The sequence below is a fragment of the Pongo abelii genome, chromosome 4 (assembly GCF_028885655.2).
Source record: "Pongo abelii isolate AG06213 chromosome 4, NHGRI_mPonAbe1-v2.0_pri, whole genome shotgun sequence".
NCBI classification, from domain to species: Eukaryota; Metazoa; Chordata; class Mammalia; order Primates; family Hominidae; genus Pongo; species Pongo abelii.
In genome coordinates this window covers 85917380-85938200 of record NC_071989.2, presented here as the reverse complement: position 1 = coordinate 85938200, position 20821 = coordinate 85917380, and the positions used below count along the sequence as shown (strand labels likewise).

The 20821-nt window shown below is 42.6% G+C and overlaps 1 protein-coding gene across 1 annotated transcript in view; it reads right to left on the bottom strand.

Annotated features, from left to right (window-relative positions):
• Nucleotides 1-8973, bottom strand: part of SCAMP1 (secretory carrier membrane protein 1) — a 115327-nt gene extending 106354 nt beyond the window's left edge. Inside the window, 1 exon segment of the mRNA NM_001134112.1 lies at nucleotides 8761-8973. Coding sequence (NP_001127584.1) covers nucleotides 8761-8817 — 57 coding nt within the window. The 5' untranslated portion in view covers nucleotides 8818-8973.
• Nucleotides 8974-20821: the final 11848 nt, after the last annotated feature.

Sequence of the window (20821 nt, the reverse complement as noted above, 5' to 3'; positions counted from 1 at the left end):
CTATAAACATAACTTTTACGTGCACTGGGAAACAAAAAATTCACATGACTTGCTTTATTGCAATATTTACTTTATTAAGGTGATCTGGAACCAAACCTGCAATATCTCTGAGGTATGTCTGTATGCAATCACAATGTGGTCCATACAGGTACAAAAATATAACAAAAGTTTCAAAGCAGAAAAAAACTCTAAACAAAAATCACTATTTTAGCATCTCTGTAGGTTATCCAACTTCTGCTTGAATTTCTGCAAGTGCTGGAGAATGCCCTACCAAAAGAGCATTGTCAGGCCGTGGTAGCAGATTTTTAAAGGTCTGTTTGGACAAAATTTACCTTTACCTTCAAGTAAACTTTGCCAGTTAACCTTAGATTCTTTTTCTAAAGCAACAAATAACAAGTTTATTCACTTAACTAAGAACCCTTTAAGTATCTGATGGGAGCTCTCCTATTTCCCTTTAGCCCTCTGTAGACTAAAACCACTGAGTAATTGAAACTTAAACTGTTCTTCCTAGAACTTGATTCCAGTCCCATGACCATTCTGACTGTCCTCTTTGGGCATATCCTAGTATTTTCAAACCACTCTTTAAATATGCATTTGCAATTGAGAACAATACCCAGCTATTAGACCAGAACAGAATACTATAGGATTATTAATTTTAAGGAACTGATCACTAATTTCACCAAGCCAATATATATTCTTCAGCAACTATATCACACTGGTGGTTCATATTAAGGAAACAACCAGTAAATTATTTGGATCTGCATTTATCACTATTAAATATTAATCGTATTCCAAAAAAAAACTTTTGGTAATATCAGCACAAGAACAGTTTACTTTCAAAATTTTCATAATCACCATCATCTCATATGACTGTAAAGCTACAGGGCCAAAATAAAACTGTGTTCAAATCTTAGTTTTGTCACGTGGCACAGCAGCCTCCTATGGCAGCAGCCTTCCACTGGCCATATGAGATGCTCAACCTAGACAAAAAGTTTTCTAAACATCTGAAGAATATCGACCATGGCAACAGACACTTCACCCTAAATGAAGGTTGTCTCAAAAAGAATGACAAATGTGATTTTTAAGGCATGGTTTGAACTCTGGTAAGATTAAAAAGAAACTGTTGAGAGTTGTGACAGCCTGGACTAAAGAAACAGTTCAAAATTAATAGAAACTTCTGGGCTCCCAATTTTCAATGGGCAAGAAGCAGGCCAAAAACGCTACTCAGCTGCCAACAGGGCTCATTCTTATAGAAAAAAATAAATAAAGGACCTCTCAGAGAGTGGAGCCAAAAGCAGAAGAAAATAACAGGTGAAGGAACCAATACCAGGTAGCAGAACTGGACCCTAATCAAGAAACATTCATTGTCCCCAAGGTAGGGGACCCTAACAACACGTGCCTGGCTAGATTTCAGAACTGCTATGGATCAGCAGGTGCTACACGCCCCCCACTCTTTCCCTATTTGAATGGGAGTGTCTAGTGAAGTTATCCTATGACTACCTCGCCATTTTATACTAGGTGTATCTTCAGTTCATAGGTCTGTCTCCAGTCAAGAAGTGGAGCCTATTGCTTGCCACTCCTTTTAAAATCTAGGCTGAACTTGTGCCTTGTTTTGACCAACAGAATACAGCAGAAGTGGCATATGACTCAAGAAGCCTTGTAGTTTCAGCTCTTGCCCTCTGGGAGCACTGCTGCTACTATGCACAAAGCCCATTTATTACTAGTAGAGAGACTACATGAAAGACAGCCAATTGCTGTGCCCACTGACATCTCCAGGTAACCAGCAGGCACTTGAGTAAGGATATCTGAAACCATAAACCAGGTGACTGAAGCCACTTTAGTGACTCCAAAAAAGAACATTAAAAAAAAGAAAAAACCTGCCCAGCTAAGTCTAGCGCAAATAACAGAATCGTGAGCAAATAATTGTTATTTTAAGCCATTATATTTTGGGATTGTTACATAGCAACAGATAACTGAGACAGTGGTAAATAAGATAATGGTGCATCTTACAAAGGATGGCATCTTAAGTTGATGAAATATAACAGCAGCTCAATATGTGCTTTTTAAAAATATTAACGTGAGGAAAAATGAGCAGGAATTCATGCAGTTGACATGAACGTAAAATAACACAGGCCCACAAACTACAACCACTATGTTCCAGATTAATGTTAAAAGACAGTTTTCAAAGTGTGACAATCACAAAGGAAATCCTCAGAATACTTTCCTAGTGCTATCCAATCTCCAAACTCAAAATTTTAGATCTTTTTGTTTGTTTGTTTTTTTGGGTTTTTTGGGTTTTTTTTTTTTTGAGACAGGGTCTCACTCTGTTACCCTCCCACCTCAGCCTCCCAAGTAGCTTAGAATACAGGTGTGCACCACCACCACCCAGCTAACTTTTAAATTTTAGTAGAGATGGGAGTCTCACTATGTTGCCCAGGCTGGTCTCAAACTCTTGGGTTCAAGTAATCCTCCTGCCTTGGCTTCCCAAAGCACTGGGATTACAAGCATGAGCCATCATGCCCAGCCTCAAAATTTTAAACAGATAAGGGAGGAGTGAAATCAACTTGTAAGTATCATTGTCAATGTAAATGTAGTAAGATGGATAACATTCTTGATGTTACAAAATGAAAACTAAGGTCTGAATGTTTGTTTCCTTGAAAATCACATGCTGAAACCTATCACCAACGTGATGGTATCAGAAGGTGAAGACTTTGTGAGGTGACTAGGTCAGCAGGGCTCTGCTCTCAAGAATGGGATTAATATCCCTATTTAAAAAAGGACCCAGAGGCCAAGTGTGGTGGCACACACCTGTAATCCCAGCACTCTGGAGGGCTGAGGCAGGTGGATCACTTGAGGCCAAGAGTTCAAGGCCAGCCTGGCCAACATAGCGAAACTCCGTCTCTACTAAAAATACAAAAATTAGCTGGGCATGGTGGCATGCACCTATAATCCCAGCAACTCAGGAAGCTGAGGCACGAGAATTGCTGCAGGTGGAGGTTGCAGTGAGCCAAAATCGCGCCACCGCACTCCAGCCTAGGCAACAGAGTGAGAGACTCCATCTCAAAAAAAAAAAAAAAGGCTGGGCGCAGTAGCTCACACCTGTAATCCCAGCACTTTGGAAGGCCAAGGCGGGCAGATCACGAGGGCAAGAAATCGAGATCATCCTGGTCAACATGGCGAAACCCTGTCTCTACTAAAATACAAAAAATTAGCCTGGCGTGGTGGTGCATGCCTGTAGTCCCAGCTACTCCGGAGGCTGAAGCAGGGGAATCGCTTGAACCCAGGAGACGGAGGTTGCAGTGAACCGAGATGGCACCACTGCACTCCAGCCTGGGCGACAGAGCAAGACTCCGTCTCAAAAAAAAAAGAAAAGGGCTCCAAAGAGCTGCCATCCCCTTCTGCCATGTGAGGACACAAAGAAGATGCCATCAATGAGGAAGAGGCCTTCACCATACACTGAATCTGCTGGGACCTTGATCTTGGACTTCCTAGCCTCCAGAGTTCTGGGCAATAAATTTCTGTTGTTTATAAATTACTCACTGTGAGGTACTATATTTTGTTATAGCAGCCCAAACAGACTAAGACAAATGAATAACACACTTAAATTATGGGTCATTTTCAATTTTCAATTTCAACTCTTACAATGCCACTAGATTACTGTAACTTAAAAGACAACATAAGTGAGAATGCTGAATTTTAGGCCATTTCTAAAAAAAATTCAATAGACTAAAATTAATTTTTGAGGCCAAAACAAAATGGACACTATGCTCAATTTTAACATGGAGATATTTTATTAGGGAGGAACTATGTGTTGTGAAAAAGCACCAGAATTCAGACAACCTTGGTCTAGTCTAGCAGGTTGAGGTAGGCAAAGCACTTAATTATTTTTAGCTTTGATTCCTTGACTATGATCAGTCAAACAGCTACTACCAGCACTCCACAAGATCCAAAAGTAACATAAATTTCACTAAATTCATAGCTAAGCATACAGAGATTATTAAAGAGAACCTTTTTTTTTTTTTGAGATGAGTCTCGCACTGTCGCCCAGGCTGGAGTGCAGTGGTGCCATCTCAGCTCACTGCAACCTCCACCTCCCAGGTTCAAGCAATTCTCCTGCCTCAGCCTCCCAAGTAGCTGGGATTACAGGTGCCCGCCACCACGCCCAGCTAATTTTTTGTATTTTTGGTAGAGACGGGGTTTCACCATGTTGGCCAGGCTGGTCTCGAACTCCTGACCTCGTGATTTGCCCGCCTCAGCCTCCCAAAGTGCTGGGATTACAGACGTGAGCCACTGCGCCCGGCCATTACACAGAATTTCTTAAATTACTATTAATACTAAATATTAGTACCTAATTAAAACCACTATACATTAAGCTCTTACTATATGCTAAATGTATGTTCATCTAATCCTATTTACAATCCTATAAAGAATGTACTATTACCCTATTTTACAAAATAGTAAACTGAGTCTTTTTTTTTTTTTAATACTTCTAGGGTACATGTGCACAACGTACAGGTTTGTTACATATGTATACATGTCCCATGTTGGTGTGCTGCACCCATTAACTCGTCATTTACATTAGGTATATCTCCTGTCCTTCTCCCCTCCCCCCACCCCACGACAGACCCTGGTGTGTGATGTTCCCCACCCTGTGTCCAAGTGTTCTCATTGTTCAATTCCCACCTATGAGTGAGAACACGCGATGAGTAAACTGAGTCTGAAAGAGGTTAAGTAACTTTCCAAGGTCTCACAACCAGTTAGTGACAAAGCCAGGATCAAGCCCAGATCTTTTCAAATTCTTGAGCCAAAATTTTTTAATCCTATCCTCTGCTGCCTCCCCTCAACTCTAACCTCCAAATACAAAACAAGAATTTGGTATCAAAATGCAACCAGGGAGCGCATACAGTGTCACCAGCAATGGACTAGAAATCAGGAGACCTAAGTTCTAATGCCAATTCTATACTACCTACACATGGGCATAAGACAATGAGCAAGTGTGCCTCTGTGGGCTTTGTTTTTTAATCTATGAGATCTGACTGAATATATTTTAAGAATTTGCCCCCCCAGCTGTGAAATTCTAATTCTCTACATATTTTAAAAATTAATTTAAATGTTACTTCCATAATAAACCATCTTATTCAATTATCATGTTAATATGCAAAAGCATAAAGCATGAAGATTTTCTGACCACTTACTAATTTCTCCCTCCTATGAACAAACTGCACTTGTTCCAGCACTTAACCATACACTCTTATGCTGACTTGTAAGAGCCTATATTGCTGACCTCTGCTGGTTATTAAACTCTCCCCTTTTATTCATTTTCCAAGCATATTTGTCTCACTGTTAGACTAATAGCCATAAGGAAAGAGACATTTCTTCAGTATTTGTTGAACGAATAAACTCAACAGAAAACAAAGGACATACAGCAATTCTTCAATAATTACATGTTGACTATACAGAAAATATTTTTCCCTCTATAGCTTTAAAACCCCATTTTAACAGCTCAAGAGTGGATCCTCAGAAACTTCTATATAATTAATCATCTATTTTCTTTTGGATCACTACAGATTTCCAGTTATTCCAAGTTTCTTGATGCGCAATGAAAGCCATTCAAATTTCATAAAACCATTCACTAAGCCTAGCAAAACCACTAGAATACAAAGCAGGGGCTCAACAAAAAAAAATGAACTGAATCCAGCAAATAGCCTTACAAGAACCAATAAAATCAAGTAAACCACTATGGTTATACTATATAAGGAGAATAGACTCAAACTACTTTCATGATATGGCTCAAACGAAGATGCTTGCAAAAGTATTCCTAACATAAAAGTGAAGGAAAAGAAATGTTAAAAAATGAAAAAGGCAATGGAAAACAAATAGGATTTAATGAAAAAGAAATTAGCATAGTTACCAAATGCGAAAAATATCATATACTTGAAAATAAGAGCTTTATCTTCAAATACTGCAAATAAAAACAGATTTGAAAAATGGGTCGGGCCCGGTGGTTCACGCCTGTAATCTCAGCACTTTGGAAGGCCAAGGCGGGCAGATCACGAGGTCAGGAGATCGAGACCATCCTGGCTAACACGGTGAAACCCCGTCTCTACTAAAAATACAAAAAATTAGCCGGTGGTGGCAGGGGCCTGTAGTCCCAGCTACTTGGGAGGCTGAGGCAGGAGAATGGCGTGAGTCCAGAAGGCGGAGCTTGCAGTGAGCAGAGATCGTGCCACTGCACTCCAACCTGGGCGACAGAGCGACACTCCCGTCACAAAAAAAAAAAAAAAAGAAAGAAAAACGATCTGCCGGACGCAGTGGCTCACGCCCATAATACCAGCACTTTGGGAGGCCGAGGCAGGTGGATCACGAGGTCAGGAGTTCAAGACCAGCCTGGCCAACACAATGAAACCCCGTCTCTACTAAAAATACAAAAAATTAGCCGGGCGTGGTGGCCGGCACCTGTAATCCCAGCTACTAGGGAGGCTGAGGCAGGAGAAGCACTTGAACCCGAGAGGCAGAGGTTGCGGTGAGCCGAGATGATGCCATTGCACTCCAGCCGGGGCAACAGTGCAAGACTCCGTCTCAAAAAAAAGAAAAAGAAAAAAAAGAAAAATGATCATAAAGTAACTCAAATGAGTCCAGAAACATTTCAGATTTAAGTAGAGTATCAGAAATGTTATTTCAAAAATCACTTTTACACAAATATAAGCAAAAGTAAAAAGACAAAATACAGATATAAAAGTACACTTTGAGAGGAGGAGCAAGTGAACATAAACAGAAAAATAAAGGGTCAGATACAATGACAGTGCTATAACAGTCACCAAAAACAGAGAAAGATCATAAGCAGACATATGTGTACAACCAAGTCTACTTGAGACCTCAATGATCTGTCCCTGATGCATTTTACAAACTTGAATAATCACTGTCCTGAGTACATCCACTTATAAAAGAACAAAAAAGATTTATAACGTTATGCCACAATGAATATTTAAAACAACTCCTGGGTTTAGAATTACTACAGCAACTTTATGAATGTCAGAAGAGGAAAAGTGTCATGGCAATATTAAATGTCACAAAAGGACAGTCTGGGCTAAGATGAAGACAATGTTTTGCCCTAACAAGAGAGCCAGTTAATATGAAATGAAACATGAAATGGAATGACCAAGTAGAAAATACACTGCCAAATCGTCAGATGCTGAATAAACAGCGTCAGTGAATTATCTGAATTAGGAAAGGCTAAAAGGTTCTTGATGTTTTATCTTCAAAATATTTTAAAATAACACCCATTTAACAATTTATGAACGGTCTCTTTAGAAAGTCTACCATTTAAGAATTACCTGATTTTCCACAACATGGAAGCAAGTCCAATACTAATTGAAACAAAACTGACAGGAAAAAAAAAAAGTCTTAAAATGCAACCATGTCACTGAAAGGTACAGGCCAGTTGTACTGAATTTTCTTAAGTGACATTAGGGACAATGAAACAGTGACTGAGTTTAATTCTACACTGCTACAAAGTGAGTCGAGTTGTCAATAATAATCAGGGTCATTTCATTAAAATCCTCCTTGGAATTATCAGGCATTTAATAATCAGAGCAGAAATATTTTTCCTCTTCCAGGATTCTTAATGAAAGATAAAACCAGGAGTAAAAAGATGTAAACTCAACAAGCCAGAAGTGACACTTGTGTGACCACAAATTAGAGTTCCTGTTTTATTCTGTGTGACTGCAAATTAAAGTTACTACTGCACACGGCCGGGGGGATTGAGAAACAACTTCAACCAACAGTTGGAAACAAATTACACGTGCTAACAGTTACACTCATTAGGAAATCCAGAATACTTTCAAAGAGAGAGTTATTTAGATGTTGCATTCATTTAAACGCAGACGATGAATATCTCAGCCGCCTTCCTTTGCAGGATTCTGTGCCAAGCCCTTCCGAAGCCAGGGTTGATAAGGTCGACTCCAAGAAGAAAAGCAGCTCAAGTAGGAAATGGTATCCTCATATAGCCCAGAGAACCGGTGACGCACTAGGAGCTTGGAAAACATCCCATCGTTTACCTTGCTAGAAGCAGTTGGGTAGGGAAGAGGTCGTCCACGTGCACTATTGTTTTCTAGGTATGTTTATTTTTAAGTTTTGCTTTGGTATCAATACCCTCAACCTCAGCCTAACAGGAAGAGGGGGGATGGCAGCGCCACTGGTGGTATTTGGGTGCAACACAAGTTTAAAAAATAAAAACATAACCTTTTTTTTTTTTTAATTGCAGCATACTCGGTGCCCTCACCTCTCTCCTCCTCCACACCTCTGCCATCACCCCACGCAGCTCTCCGCCGCCGCCACCTCGGGTCCCCATGACAACCCCACCCCAGGGCGGGCCCCCCTCCGCCGCCTCCCGGCCCTGCCAGCCACACTTGCCTGGCAAGGGGCGACTCTACCTGCCCTCGGCTTTCACTCCTGACAGGCGGGCCAGGACCCCTCCGGACGCGCGGGCCCAGTCCCGGCTGCAGGCACGACCCTCACCAGTCGGGGACGTGTGGAAGGGCGGCCGGGCACAAGCTGAGGAGGTTCCACTCCCAAGCCCCAAAACGCAAACGAGTGACACGGGGCCGGGACGCGACCCCAAATGGGGGACGGCGGCCCCGCGCCCCTCTCTGGGCTGCTAAGGGGAGCCGAGGGGCAAGCGCAGTGGGCGCGAAGGAACTCGTCCGTTTTCACAAACAACGACGCGTCGCGGCGGCAGGAGATGCTGGGGCCGAAGCTCACCTTGAAGGGATTGTTGAGATCCGGGTCGGCAAACGGGTTACTGTCGAAATCCGACATCTCTCTGGCTCTCGGCGTCACCCACCCGACCCAGGCGCAAAGAGAGAGACGAGGCGAGGCCGCCGCCCCCCTGCGCGCTCACGTCGCCGCCGCGGAGCAGATCCGGGTGCAGCTCGCGGGCCACCCAGCCGGCCGCGCCACTGAGCATGCCCGGTGCGGCGGGCTCCTGGCCGCGGCGCCGCTCGCGTTCGCCGTCCCGTTCCTCCGGGCCCGGATCCCACGCTCCGGGCTTTGGCTGCGACCAAGTAGGTAGTCGGGGCGAAGGAAACGGGAACTGAAAGCGATGAAAAGCGTCCCACACGCCACGAGCCCGCGGGATCCTCGGAGAGTAAGGAACGCTTCCCCTCCGCTCTCAGCCGGAGGCCGGCTGCGTCCAGCCGGGCTCGGTCTTCTGAACACCGATTTCAAATCAGCTCCCCGGGGCCCAGCGTGACTTAGGGAACTGGTGGCATTTTGTGGGAAGGACGCACACTTGTCAGGTTGGGAGAGGCAGCCTGAGTCGCGGGCCGCGCACCCCGGGAGCGGTGCCGTTAGACCGTGGGACGCGGGCATTGGAGAGGCCACTGCACCGCCCTCCGCAAATTACCTCCCCGGGGCGGGGGCGCGGCCGCTGCTAAGGATTTTTGCGTACCCCTGACCCCACCTGAGAATCCCGTCCTCCCGTCTTCCGGTCTCTCTGACTCTAGGTTGCTGCTAAATCACGGAGAGCACCCTTGGCGCTGCCGGTCCCAACTTGATCCAAGGAGCCATGAGAAGGAGATGAGATTCAGTACCAGGGGGCGGCCGTGGCTCCCATCCTCCAGAATCTGCAAAATGGCTACTTCTTCAGAAATAATGGGGAGAGGGATGGCAAGAGGCCAGAGATCAAGGCCCTCGAGTATTAACTCGAGCATTTGGGCACAAAATAGACACTTTTGGATTTTCCCGTCTTTTCCAACACCAAGGATGAGATTATCAAAAGATGTGTTAAGAAATTAATTTGTACCGGCCGGGCGCGGGGGCTCACGCCTGTAATCCCAACACTTTGGGAGGCCGAGGCGGGCGAATCACAAGGTCATGAGTTCGAGACCAGCCTGGCCAATATGGTGAAACCCCGTCTCTACTAAAAATACAGAAATTAGCCGGGAGTGGTGGCGGATGCCTGTAGTCCCAGCTACTCTGGAGGCTAAGGCAGGAGAATCGCTTGAACCCGGGAGGCGGAGGTCGTAGTGAGCGGAGACCGGGCCACTGCACTCCAGCCTGGGAGACAGAGCGAGACTCTGTCTCAAAAAAAAAAAAAAAAAAAAAAAATCCATTTGTACCATTCCTTGCCCCCCCCCCACCCCGAACTTATTGAAAGAGCATCACTTTCCTCACTTTTCTCTTCTCCTCTAACAGAAAAGCACTTAGATGAAGCTACAGGGAGCCAGAATTCTTTTGACTTGGTGGGTACTGGAGGATTGGAAGAATCTAGATTGAGTATTCCTTGGCCTTTGGGGAGCTTGTTCTATGCAAAGTCACCTAGGAAATGATACTTCCCCCACTGTGAAACACTAGCTAGAGATGATAGACAAAAAGCACATTTGTTGTAATCTCCCTTTGACGGGATTCAGGTTAGGATAGATGTCGAAGCAGCTGCTTCTAGGTAGTCAACGAAGATGTCAACTAGTAAATGACAACAGACAAGGATGATCACAGCAGAGTTGTAAGATTCTAGATATCAAAAAGAGCAAGCAGTCTTTTGTACTCACCATCGCATCCTCAGCAGCTGCCCAGTGCCCGGTTTTAACTTAGTGCTCAGTGTATGTGTCAGGTTTGAATCCCAATTCTGACACTACCTGTGCTACTCTCTTCACCTCTCTGAGTCTGTAAAGGATTATTTAAGAATTAAATGAAACAAGATACAGAAAAGTGTCCTGCATGTATATTTAGTGCCTAACAAATATTGGTTGAACGTCGAAAGTAGCAAGGAGGCTCAGTATGTTCTTATATGCTTTGCCTCCCTTCTCCTGAGCGAGCATGTCCTTGCCCAGCTCATCTGCTTCTCTCACCACTTTTGCCCTCAATTCCTCCACCTGTCCTCCAAATGACTCAAAATAACCAGCACTATTTATTATGTATCTACTATGTTCCAAGACAATGAGGATCAGCTGAGCCTGCATTGCAGGATGGAAATTTCCAACTATGTTCTGTTTACAGCTAATGATATTTGCACCTAACGCAAAGGTTTACAGACTTTACTGTTATAGAATCATTTGGAATACCTGTTGAAGATGCAGACACCCACCTCACCATACCTCCTATTGCTAAGATTCCGCTTGAAAGGATCTGAGGTAGGGGCTCTGGATCTGCGTTTTTTATTTTTTACATCTCTATACATTATTTTACATAAATGTTTAAATGGAGTCATGACATACATATTGAATTTTTCACTTAAAAAAATTTTTATTCCGTGTATTCCCTCTTCCCCTAACCTAGTATAGTTCTTTAAATATTCTTATAATAGTGTATATCTGCACTTACATAAAATAACATGTAATTGTATAAAAACTATAAAAACAATACATATTCATGCAGGTATACACTCTAATACTGAGCTTTGGCATTGTCTTGAAAAAGTGAGATCATATGCATATTTTTCTGCAGCTGTTTTTCTCAGTACTTATGGCAGTTTCTCAGCAAGATGTGCATTGTCAGAGAGACAGACTTAAGGTTTCTTCCCCTAGTATGCCACATAAATATTATCACTTTTTATGTGTAGCATTGCCTATAGAGTGAAAAGGGAAGCATGGCCTAATGGAAACCATACATCTAATTCATTATTCTTAACAACTGCAAAAATCAGCATATGTAAAGGATCTCAGGTGATTTTTTTTTTTTTTTTTTTGTGAGACCGAGTCTTACTCTGTCACCCAGGCTGGACTGCAGTGGCACAATCGTGGCTCACTACAACCTCCACCTCCCTTGTTTAAGCAATTCTCCTGCCTCAGCCTCCCGAATAGCTGGGATTACAGGCATGCACCAACACACCCGGCTAATTTTTGTATTTTTAGTAGAGATAGGGTTTCACTTTGTTGGCCAGGCTGGTCTCGAATTCATGACCTCAAATGATCCAGGCTGCCTCTGCCTCCCAAAGTGCTGGGATTATAGGCGTGAGCCACCATGCTTGGCCGACCTCAGATGACTTTGGTGGTGGCTGACCACACTTTTGGAAACACTGATACGAGGACATGCAGACATATGGTCCATGGGTGAGGGTCTTAATCTGTTTGTGTTGCTATAAAGGAGTACGGGAGGCTGGATAATGTATGAAGAAAAGAGGTTTATTTGACTCATGGTTCTGCAGGCTGTCAGCTTCAGATGAGGGCCTTATGCTGCTTCCACTCATGGCAGAAGGCAAAGGGGAGCCTTCGTGCAGAGATCACATGGCTAGAGTGCAAGATGGGGCATCAGGGGAGAGAACGGGAGAAGAAGACTCTCGGCTCTTTTCAACAACCTGTTCTCAAGGGTGAGAACTCACTCTCAGGAGAATAGCACCAAGCCATTTGTGAGGAATTCACCCATATGGCCCAAACACCTCCCACCAGGCCCCAACTCCAGCACTGGGACTCATATTTCAACATGACACTTCGCAGTTCCAAAGCCATACCCAAACCATAGTGGGGAGCTTATTCATTCATTAGCCTCCAAGAAATTTAGAATTATAGAACGTGAGAGCTGAGAAGGAACCTCAGCCTCTCTCATGATTGAAGAAGCTGGAGTTTGGACAGGTTAAGTAATTTGTCTCAGACACCAAGGAAGTGAATGGGGAAACGGGGAACAGAACTCAGGTCTCTTGACTAATGTTTTAGACGTTAAACGAATAGGTTATTAAATGAATAGAATTATTCTATATGAATAATTTCATATAGAAGGAAGAAATGCTATGTGCAAGGTAGAGAGAAAGTATACAAGAAGCCTCATTTGGTGCAGGAGTTCATTTTACGGAAGCTACCTCTAAATTTGGTAGAACAAAGACTCAAAACCAGTCTATGCCCTCTCTCCTGCAAACCAACCGTTTGATCTTGAACATATCAACTCTCCTTTCTAACCAGAGTTTCTACTCTAGTACATCATTCAAGTATTTCTTGAGCAACTAAAACAGTGATGTTGTGGATAAAGCAGTAAACCAGGTATAAAGGGTAAGGCCTGCTGCAGAAAACTTCCTAACGGGCCTAGAACATGGCTAAATGATATCTCAGATCCTTTGGACAGTTCTAACGTTCTATTAATCTGGGACAGTGGCTCACTCCTCCCTAACCCTATTTCTTTTTCCCTCAGAGTGTGCCTCACATCATCATCATGCTGCTTCTCCTCAGACTGACACATTTAATTGGTGAACCTATTGAGCAGGGTCTAGAGTCTGAATTCCTTGTTTTCTAAACCGTCTAGCTTATAGCTGGGGAGTGCTAGGAAAATGCCAAGTTAGATATTTACGTTTCTTGCCTCAAAAGGTTCACTGGATTCTGGGTTCACTGATGGGTTATAACTGAAATCCATCATCTCTTGCAGTGGGTCTAGTCTCCAGATTTGCTGCTGTGTCTGCTGATACCTTCGACGCCCCAGCACCAGCCTATCTGGCTCCCTATTCTGCCACTGGCTACATTTTCAAGAGATAACAGAGGAGATGCAGGCATTGTGTGGTAGGCCAAATAATCCTCCCCTCCCCCAAAGATGTCCATGCTATAATCCCTAGAATCTGTAAATATGTTACCTTACATGGCAAAAGAGACTTTGCAGGTGTAATTAAGGTTAAGAACCTTGAGAGGAGGGGATTATCCTGGATTATTCAAGTAGGCCTAATGTAATCACGAGTCCTGAAAAGTGGAAGACGAAAGCAGAAGAGTTGCTGACTTTGAAGATTGAGGAAGGAGTTCATGAACTAGGGCATGTGAGTGGCTTCTGGAGCTGGAAAGAACCCTCAGCTGACAGCCACCAAGGAAACGGAGATTTCAGTCTTATAGACTCAAGGAACTAAATTCTACCAATGATCAATATACAAGGAAATAGATTTTCCCTCAGCCTCCAGAAAGGAACCTAGCCTTGCTGACACTTTGATTTTAGACTGGTGAAATTCATGCTGAACTTATGACCTACAGAGTTGTAAAAAAAATAAATAAATAAATTTCTTGGTTGTACAGATTATTTTGTTAAAAAAAGAAAAAAACCAAATTTTTGTATTAAGATGCTAAATTGATAGTAATTTGTTTCAGCAGACAGAAAATCTAATACAGATACTTCTTGATTTACAATGGGGCTATACCCTGATAATCCCCATCGTAAGGTGAAAATTCATTTAATACCCCCAATAAACCCATTGTAAAGTCGAAAAATCATAAATCAAACCATTGCAAGTCATGGACCACCTGTCCACACCACTGGGGTGTGGAAAGTAGAAGAAAGAAAAGGGACATACACTCAGTTTCCTGGTGTGCCAGGAAACTTCCAAGCAGCAGAACCAAGGGAAAATGCAAAGGGTGTTGATGAAAAGAAAGTGAATGTCATTTGACTTGTCCTGAGTGAAGACCCTCATTTATGGCCAACTTTTAACTAACTATGTAAATAGCATGGAGACAGTATTCTTTTTAAAAAGGAATATACAACTGTATTTGGCTTTGGAGTCAAAGTTTACTATTAATAAAGGGAAAAAGCAGATTTTCCACTCTTACTCTTCACCAAATTCTGCAATACTCTCAGAATGTGTATTACTCTGTCCTATAATTGATGTCGTCATCATATATATTCCAATTGGCCATAGCGCCTTGAAGGCAGGGTTTGTATGTTTTTCAACATTGTCACTTCAGCATCTGACATGGTGCTAAAATAACTAGTGGATGAATGAATAAATGCCACAGCTTCCATTTGAGGCTTAACATCTTTCCTTCCTTTACTAAAATGCTATTTGAATGACTCTTCCCTCATTGCAAATGCTGTCTTCTTAAATGTTTTTATTAAGTACTCCTTTGCCTAAAAACCTTTATGATCTCCTTGTCAGCTATAGGAGAAACACTAAATTCAGTATCATATAACTCACAGTCCTTCCTCACATGGCCTCAGCCTATGCTTTCAGCCGTACCTTTCCCCCACTGTCTCTCTACATGCATTTATTTATGTATCTGCTTCCCCTTCTCCTTTTTTTTTTTTTTTTTCAAATTTTAGGACTTGTAGTGCAACCCACTAGTCAGTCATAAACTCAATTTAGAAGGCTATGACCAGCACATTTTAAAAGAGAACAGAAAATATCCAAGTATGTGGCACACAATAAACAGAAGCTGCACAAAACCTTTGTTTCAGTTGTGTGTACATGCGTGTCACACTTAAAATTTATTTGTTGTGGTCATGGCTCTAAACTGAGAATTCCTCAAGGGCAGATTATGTTTTATTTTATTATGATTGTTGACTTTTATTATTCCCAGTACTTATCACAGTGGCTGGTAAAACAATTATAACTTGTTTATTTGTTGAATGAACCAGACTGAATTAGGGTATTTTGGAGTTAAAGACTGTAGAGCTACGCCAACAGCACAAAGTCAAGTAGTGTAGGTTTCCTCAAGGGATCAAGGCAGTCTGCCTGTCTCCACAGGATGCCCTCAGTTCTCCCACATTATCACAGCATATGTACTTGGGTCCCAACGGCAACTCCACTGCTGCCTCCCAATCAATTCACAAATTGCTATGGAACATCTCTGGGGTAGGGTTCTGACCTAGAAGAAACCTGAAATATAGAGGCTTAGTCCTGGGACCAGGATGAGGGTGAGGCCACAGAGGCTTCTAGGGCACCAATTTTAAGGAGACATTCACTTTCAGGGTCGAGCAAGTAGCAACCCTGCATTCAGTCCTTTCCCTGTCTTCTAACCAAGTTGGCAAAATCACACAAGCACGAAGAAGCACCAGGGGCTTTGCAGGAAGGCCAGCCTAGGTTCAGATTCCTGATCTGCTGCGTTCTGGGTTGTGCAACTCTTCAGGCAAATTGCTTATTCTCCCTAATCCTCACGTTCCTCTCACCTCCTTCATTACCACACTAATTTAAGCCATCAACATCTCTCACCTGGATCACTGCCATAGTCTCTTAACTAGCCTCCCTGCCTCCACCCTTGTCCTCCTACAATTTATTCTCCACACAGTGCCAAACTGATTATTTTAAAATGTAAGTGGGGCCGGGCATGCTGGCGCACGCCTGTAATCCCAGCACTTTGGGAGGCCGAGGTGGGCAGATCACCTGAGGTCGGGAGTTCGAGACCAGCCTGACCAACGTGGAGAAACCCCATCTCTACTAAAAATACAAAATTAGCCGGGTGTGGTGACGCCTGCCTGTAATCCCAGCTACTTGGGAGGCTGAGGCAGGAGAATCACTTGAACCCGGGAGGTGGAGGTTGTGGTGAGCCAAGATCATGCCATTGCACTCCAGCCTGGGCAACAAGAGCAAAACTCCATCCCCCACCCAAAAAAAAAAAAAAAAGGTAAATGAGAGCATGGCCCTCATCCACTCAAAGCCCTCTAATAGTTTCCCAGCTGTATCAGGGTAAAAGCTAGGGCCTTGCAAGTCTCTATGGATTCCAGCCCCTATTGCCGCTCTAACTGTATTTCCTATTCCTCTCCTTCTCATTGTCTTGTTTCAGGCCCCCGGCCTCCTCACCATTTCACGTGTCCCCCAGGCATGCTCCCACCACAGAGCTTTTTTCCTTTTGTTTCCTCTTGCTGGGTGCAGTCCCCGCCTCTGACTGCATGGCTCACACATTCACTCATCTCCTGCAAGTCTTTGCTCAGTTGTTACCTTCTCAGTAAGGCCCTTCCTAACCTCCCATTAAAAAATGTTAGCCCTCTACTCTCTAGCACTTCCTCCTTCCCTGCTGTATTTTTCTCTAAAATGCCTTGCACCATTTGACATACTCTGCTCCCAGTAGAATATAGGCTCCTTGAGGATAAGAATTTTTGACAGTTTTGATCACAGAGATCTCAATGGCTAAGACATAAGAATAGGGGCTCAAAACTGTTGAATGAATGAATGAATGAAATAGGGATAATAATAGCCCCTCCTAGAATTATGAGATTTAGGTCAGAGGATGCTCAATAAATGGTAACTATTATGATTAAGGGACAATTAAGAACTCAAGAAATTAAAGAATAACTTAAAAAAGGTTAAAAAGTACAAAAAAGGCCGTTTAAGATGAGCAAAGGCGATAGGCACAGTAGAGGCATTCAGAGGGGAGTAGGGTGGTTGTGGCTGAAGTGGGCTGTGGAAACTTCAGAGAAAAAGAAGGATTTGACTTGGGCCTTGAAGGCCTGATGATACTGCTATCAGCATGAAGCTTGGAAAGGACAAAAGAGCATACCCTTTGGGGCAAAAAGCTTGCGCACAAGCACATATGTGAGAGAGCACATGATAGAAGCGCTTTCACCATCTCACATTTACTGTGGAGAGATGTCAGGAGAAAAGGTAGCAAGAGAAGAGGTGCTCTCCTTTCTCTACAGGTGCTTTGGTATATTTATCGGTTATCTTTGACTCAATGAGTTAAACACTAGCAAGCTGTAGATTCACACCACCACCCATTATCCAGCTGGCTGCCTTCCAAGCTCATCGCCTAAGCCAAGCCCAGTCCAACCAGCTGTCTACAGTAACCTACCCTTTCCCATGTGATTATATGTTGTTCAAAAGACTGAGTGGTCTGAGTAGCCCCCAAATAATTACAACAAAGTGGCATTCCTTTATGATTCATTGTATTAAAGTATTCTATATCACAGGAACACAATACACATAACAAAAATAAATATATTTTTGAGTCTCAGTTTACCTATACATGCACATAGTCTCCTCTACCAAGAATGCCCTTCTGTCACTCAATTTCCACATGTCAAAGTCCAGTCAATGCCTCGTGGCCAATTTCAAATGATACATCCTATAGAAATTCTTACTAGATATCCATAACCCAAATTCATCTCTCCTGTCCCTATAGTATATAAAACAATTTGTTATAGAATTCATAATAGACCCATCTCCTATGAATATAAAGTTATTACTACATGCCAGTGATTATGGTGACCTCTCCCTAAATGTTTGTGAATGAATGAATGAATGTATCTGTCTCTCTGTCTCCATTATATGAGCTTCTGAAGGCAGGAAGAAATTTCATTTTTTTAGCACAGCTTCTGTATTCCTCTGTTCTCACATTGCTATGAAGAACTATCTGAGACTGGATAATTCATAAAGAAAAGAGATTTAATTGGCCCATGATTGGGGAGGCCTCAGGAAACTTACAATCATGGTGAAAGGTGAAAGGGAAGCAGGTACGTCCTACATGGCTGGAGCAGGAGGCAGAGCGAGAAGTGGGAGGTGCTACACACTTTTAAACAACCAGGACTCATGAGAACTCACCCACTATCACAAGAACAGAAAGGGGGAAGTCAGCCCCCATGATCCAATTACCTCCCACCAGGCCTCCTCCAACATTAGGGATTACAATTCAACATGAGATTTGGGCAGGGACATAAATTCAAACCATATCAGCATCCTACTCATATTAGGTGCTGAATAAATAATTACATCTTCACTTATAAAAGAGATTACCACTTAAAATCTTTGGTCAGAATAAGCTTAAAGATAAGATTAAGAACAACTATTTTATTTATTTTTTAGAGACAGGGTCTCAGTCTGTTGCCCAGCCTGGGCCATTCTCCTGCCTCAGCCTCCCAAGTAGCTAGGACTACAGGCACCCACCACCATGCTTGACTAAGTTTTTAAAATAATTTTGTAGAGATAGGGTCTTTCTATGTTGCCCTGGCTGGTCTGGAGCTCTCAGCCTCAAGCAATGCTCCCACCTGGGCCTCTCAAAGCATGGGATTACAGGTATGAGACACTGTGCCTGGCCAAGAGCAACCATTGAGGTAACCAATACAAACAGAATTGTGCAGTTATGTTAATAACTCCAGGACAGAAATTCTGAATTCTAAATGATGATTTCGTAGAAACGCCATGGAAGCATTTCAAGTGGTATGGGTCAATGAAATGCAAAAACTAACTCTCTTGGCACATTCAGGCTGCTATTAAAAAATACCTTAGACTGGGTAGTTCATAAGCATAAATGTATTTCTCACAGTTGTGGAGAGTGCGAAGTTCAAGACCAAGGCACTAACCCATTTAGCATCTGGTGAGGGCTTACTCTCTGCTTCATAGATGGCACTTTCTTGCTGCATCCTTATATGGTGGAAGGGGTGAACAAGCTCCCTTAGGCCTCTTTTCTAAGGCCACTAATTCCGTTCACGAGATCTCTGCCCTCATGACCTCATCGCCTCTTAAAGTCCTCATCTTTTTTATTGATTGATTGATTGATTGATTGAGATGGAGTCTTGCTGTGTCACCCTGGCTGGAGTGCAATGGCACGATCTCAGCTCACTGCAACCTCTGCCTCCCGGGTTCAAGCTATTCTCCTGCCTCAGCCTCCCAAGTAGCTGGAACTACAGGCGCACGCCGCCACAGCTGGCTAATTTTTTGTATTTTAGTAGAGACAGGGTTTCACCATGTTGCCCAGGCTGGTTGAGAACTCCTAAGCTCAGGCAATCTGCCCGCCTTGGCCTCTCAAAGTACTGGGATTACAGGCATGAGCCACTGCGCCCGGCCAAATAGACGTCTCTTAAAACTATTGCATTGGAAATTGGGTTTCAGCATATGTGTTTGGAAGGGACACAAATATTCACAAAATAGCACTAACTGTAAAGCTCTTTTTATTTCCTAGAATGATCTGCATAACAATTTTATGGTGAAATTATTCTCATTTTACAAGATAGACATTATTACATATATGTGTGTATATATGATTGTATACATATACACCTAAATATTAAGGAGGCATTTACCAGTGGTCATATTTAACACACTGTAAGTTTAAATAAGTATTACAGTCCTGTGACTACTTTGAATATTCAATTTATATGTATGTGAAGACTAAGAAAGGGTACTACTTTTATTTTTATCTGGGTACATTTTAAGAAAACTGAACTTTATTTTGTTCATGAACCTTAAATTTTATAATCATACTTGGTATTACCTAAAGTCTATGCAACTTCACAAAAGTCCTCATAAAAGTAAAGACAGTTTACAATTCTTAAATTGCCTATTAGCCATAAATTTTCAAGGGACTCGTGTAAGAGAGAAAATAGTCATGGTAATCTAAACCCACTTTCTGATCTCCCCAAAGAAATACCCCCAAATCTGATTATGAAGCTGTGAAGGAAAGAAAAGTTACTTCCTGGTTCTCCCTTTCTATTTTAAAACTGAGAGTTTTCAAAAAAAGAAATCAGGTTTATTTACAATGCTATTATCTTCCCTGCCTTATGTGAGCAGAGAGTAGAAACAGCTGAAATTTCTTGAACACCCTGGCATATGTCAGGCACCGAAATGCTGGAGGTGAAACAGATATTTTCTTGTATAACAACATAATTTTGGGAGGTTAAATATCTTTATCTTCATTTTACCAATATGAACAATGGGAATTTGGAAAAGTGAAGTAAATATGAGGGTTATTTTAAGAATTATTATGAAAAATAGAGGCCTTATATTTGGGATTTTATATTGTTTGTCTTTGTATTCTATAGTAGGCTTTTATTATTCTGCCCAAGTAGAGAATTCCATGTTTCTGTTGTTTTTAGAGAAGCAACACAATTTTGTTTGCTTATTAAGCACACCACTGTAACTCATGTTTCCCCAATGTGCAACTACAAGATGACTGGGGAGAAACAGTGACAGAGATGTGGATAATTATATTCATAATCTCCAGTTCTCTCGCCCACCTCCACTGCATCACCTCCCTTCATCTGACCCGTCCCCTGGGGTTTCACAGTTGGTTTCGCTCCATTTGTGGCCTCAGGAACCTTGACTGTTCTGCCTGCCACTAGGCATGATTTTAGGATCTGGACCTGAGAGCAGACATTGTTTCCTCCATTAACACCAGTGTGGATCTGCTCACACCTCATATTCTCCAGGGGTCTTAGC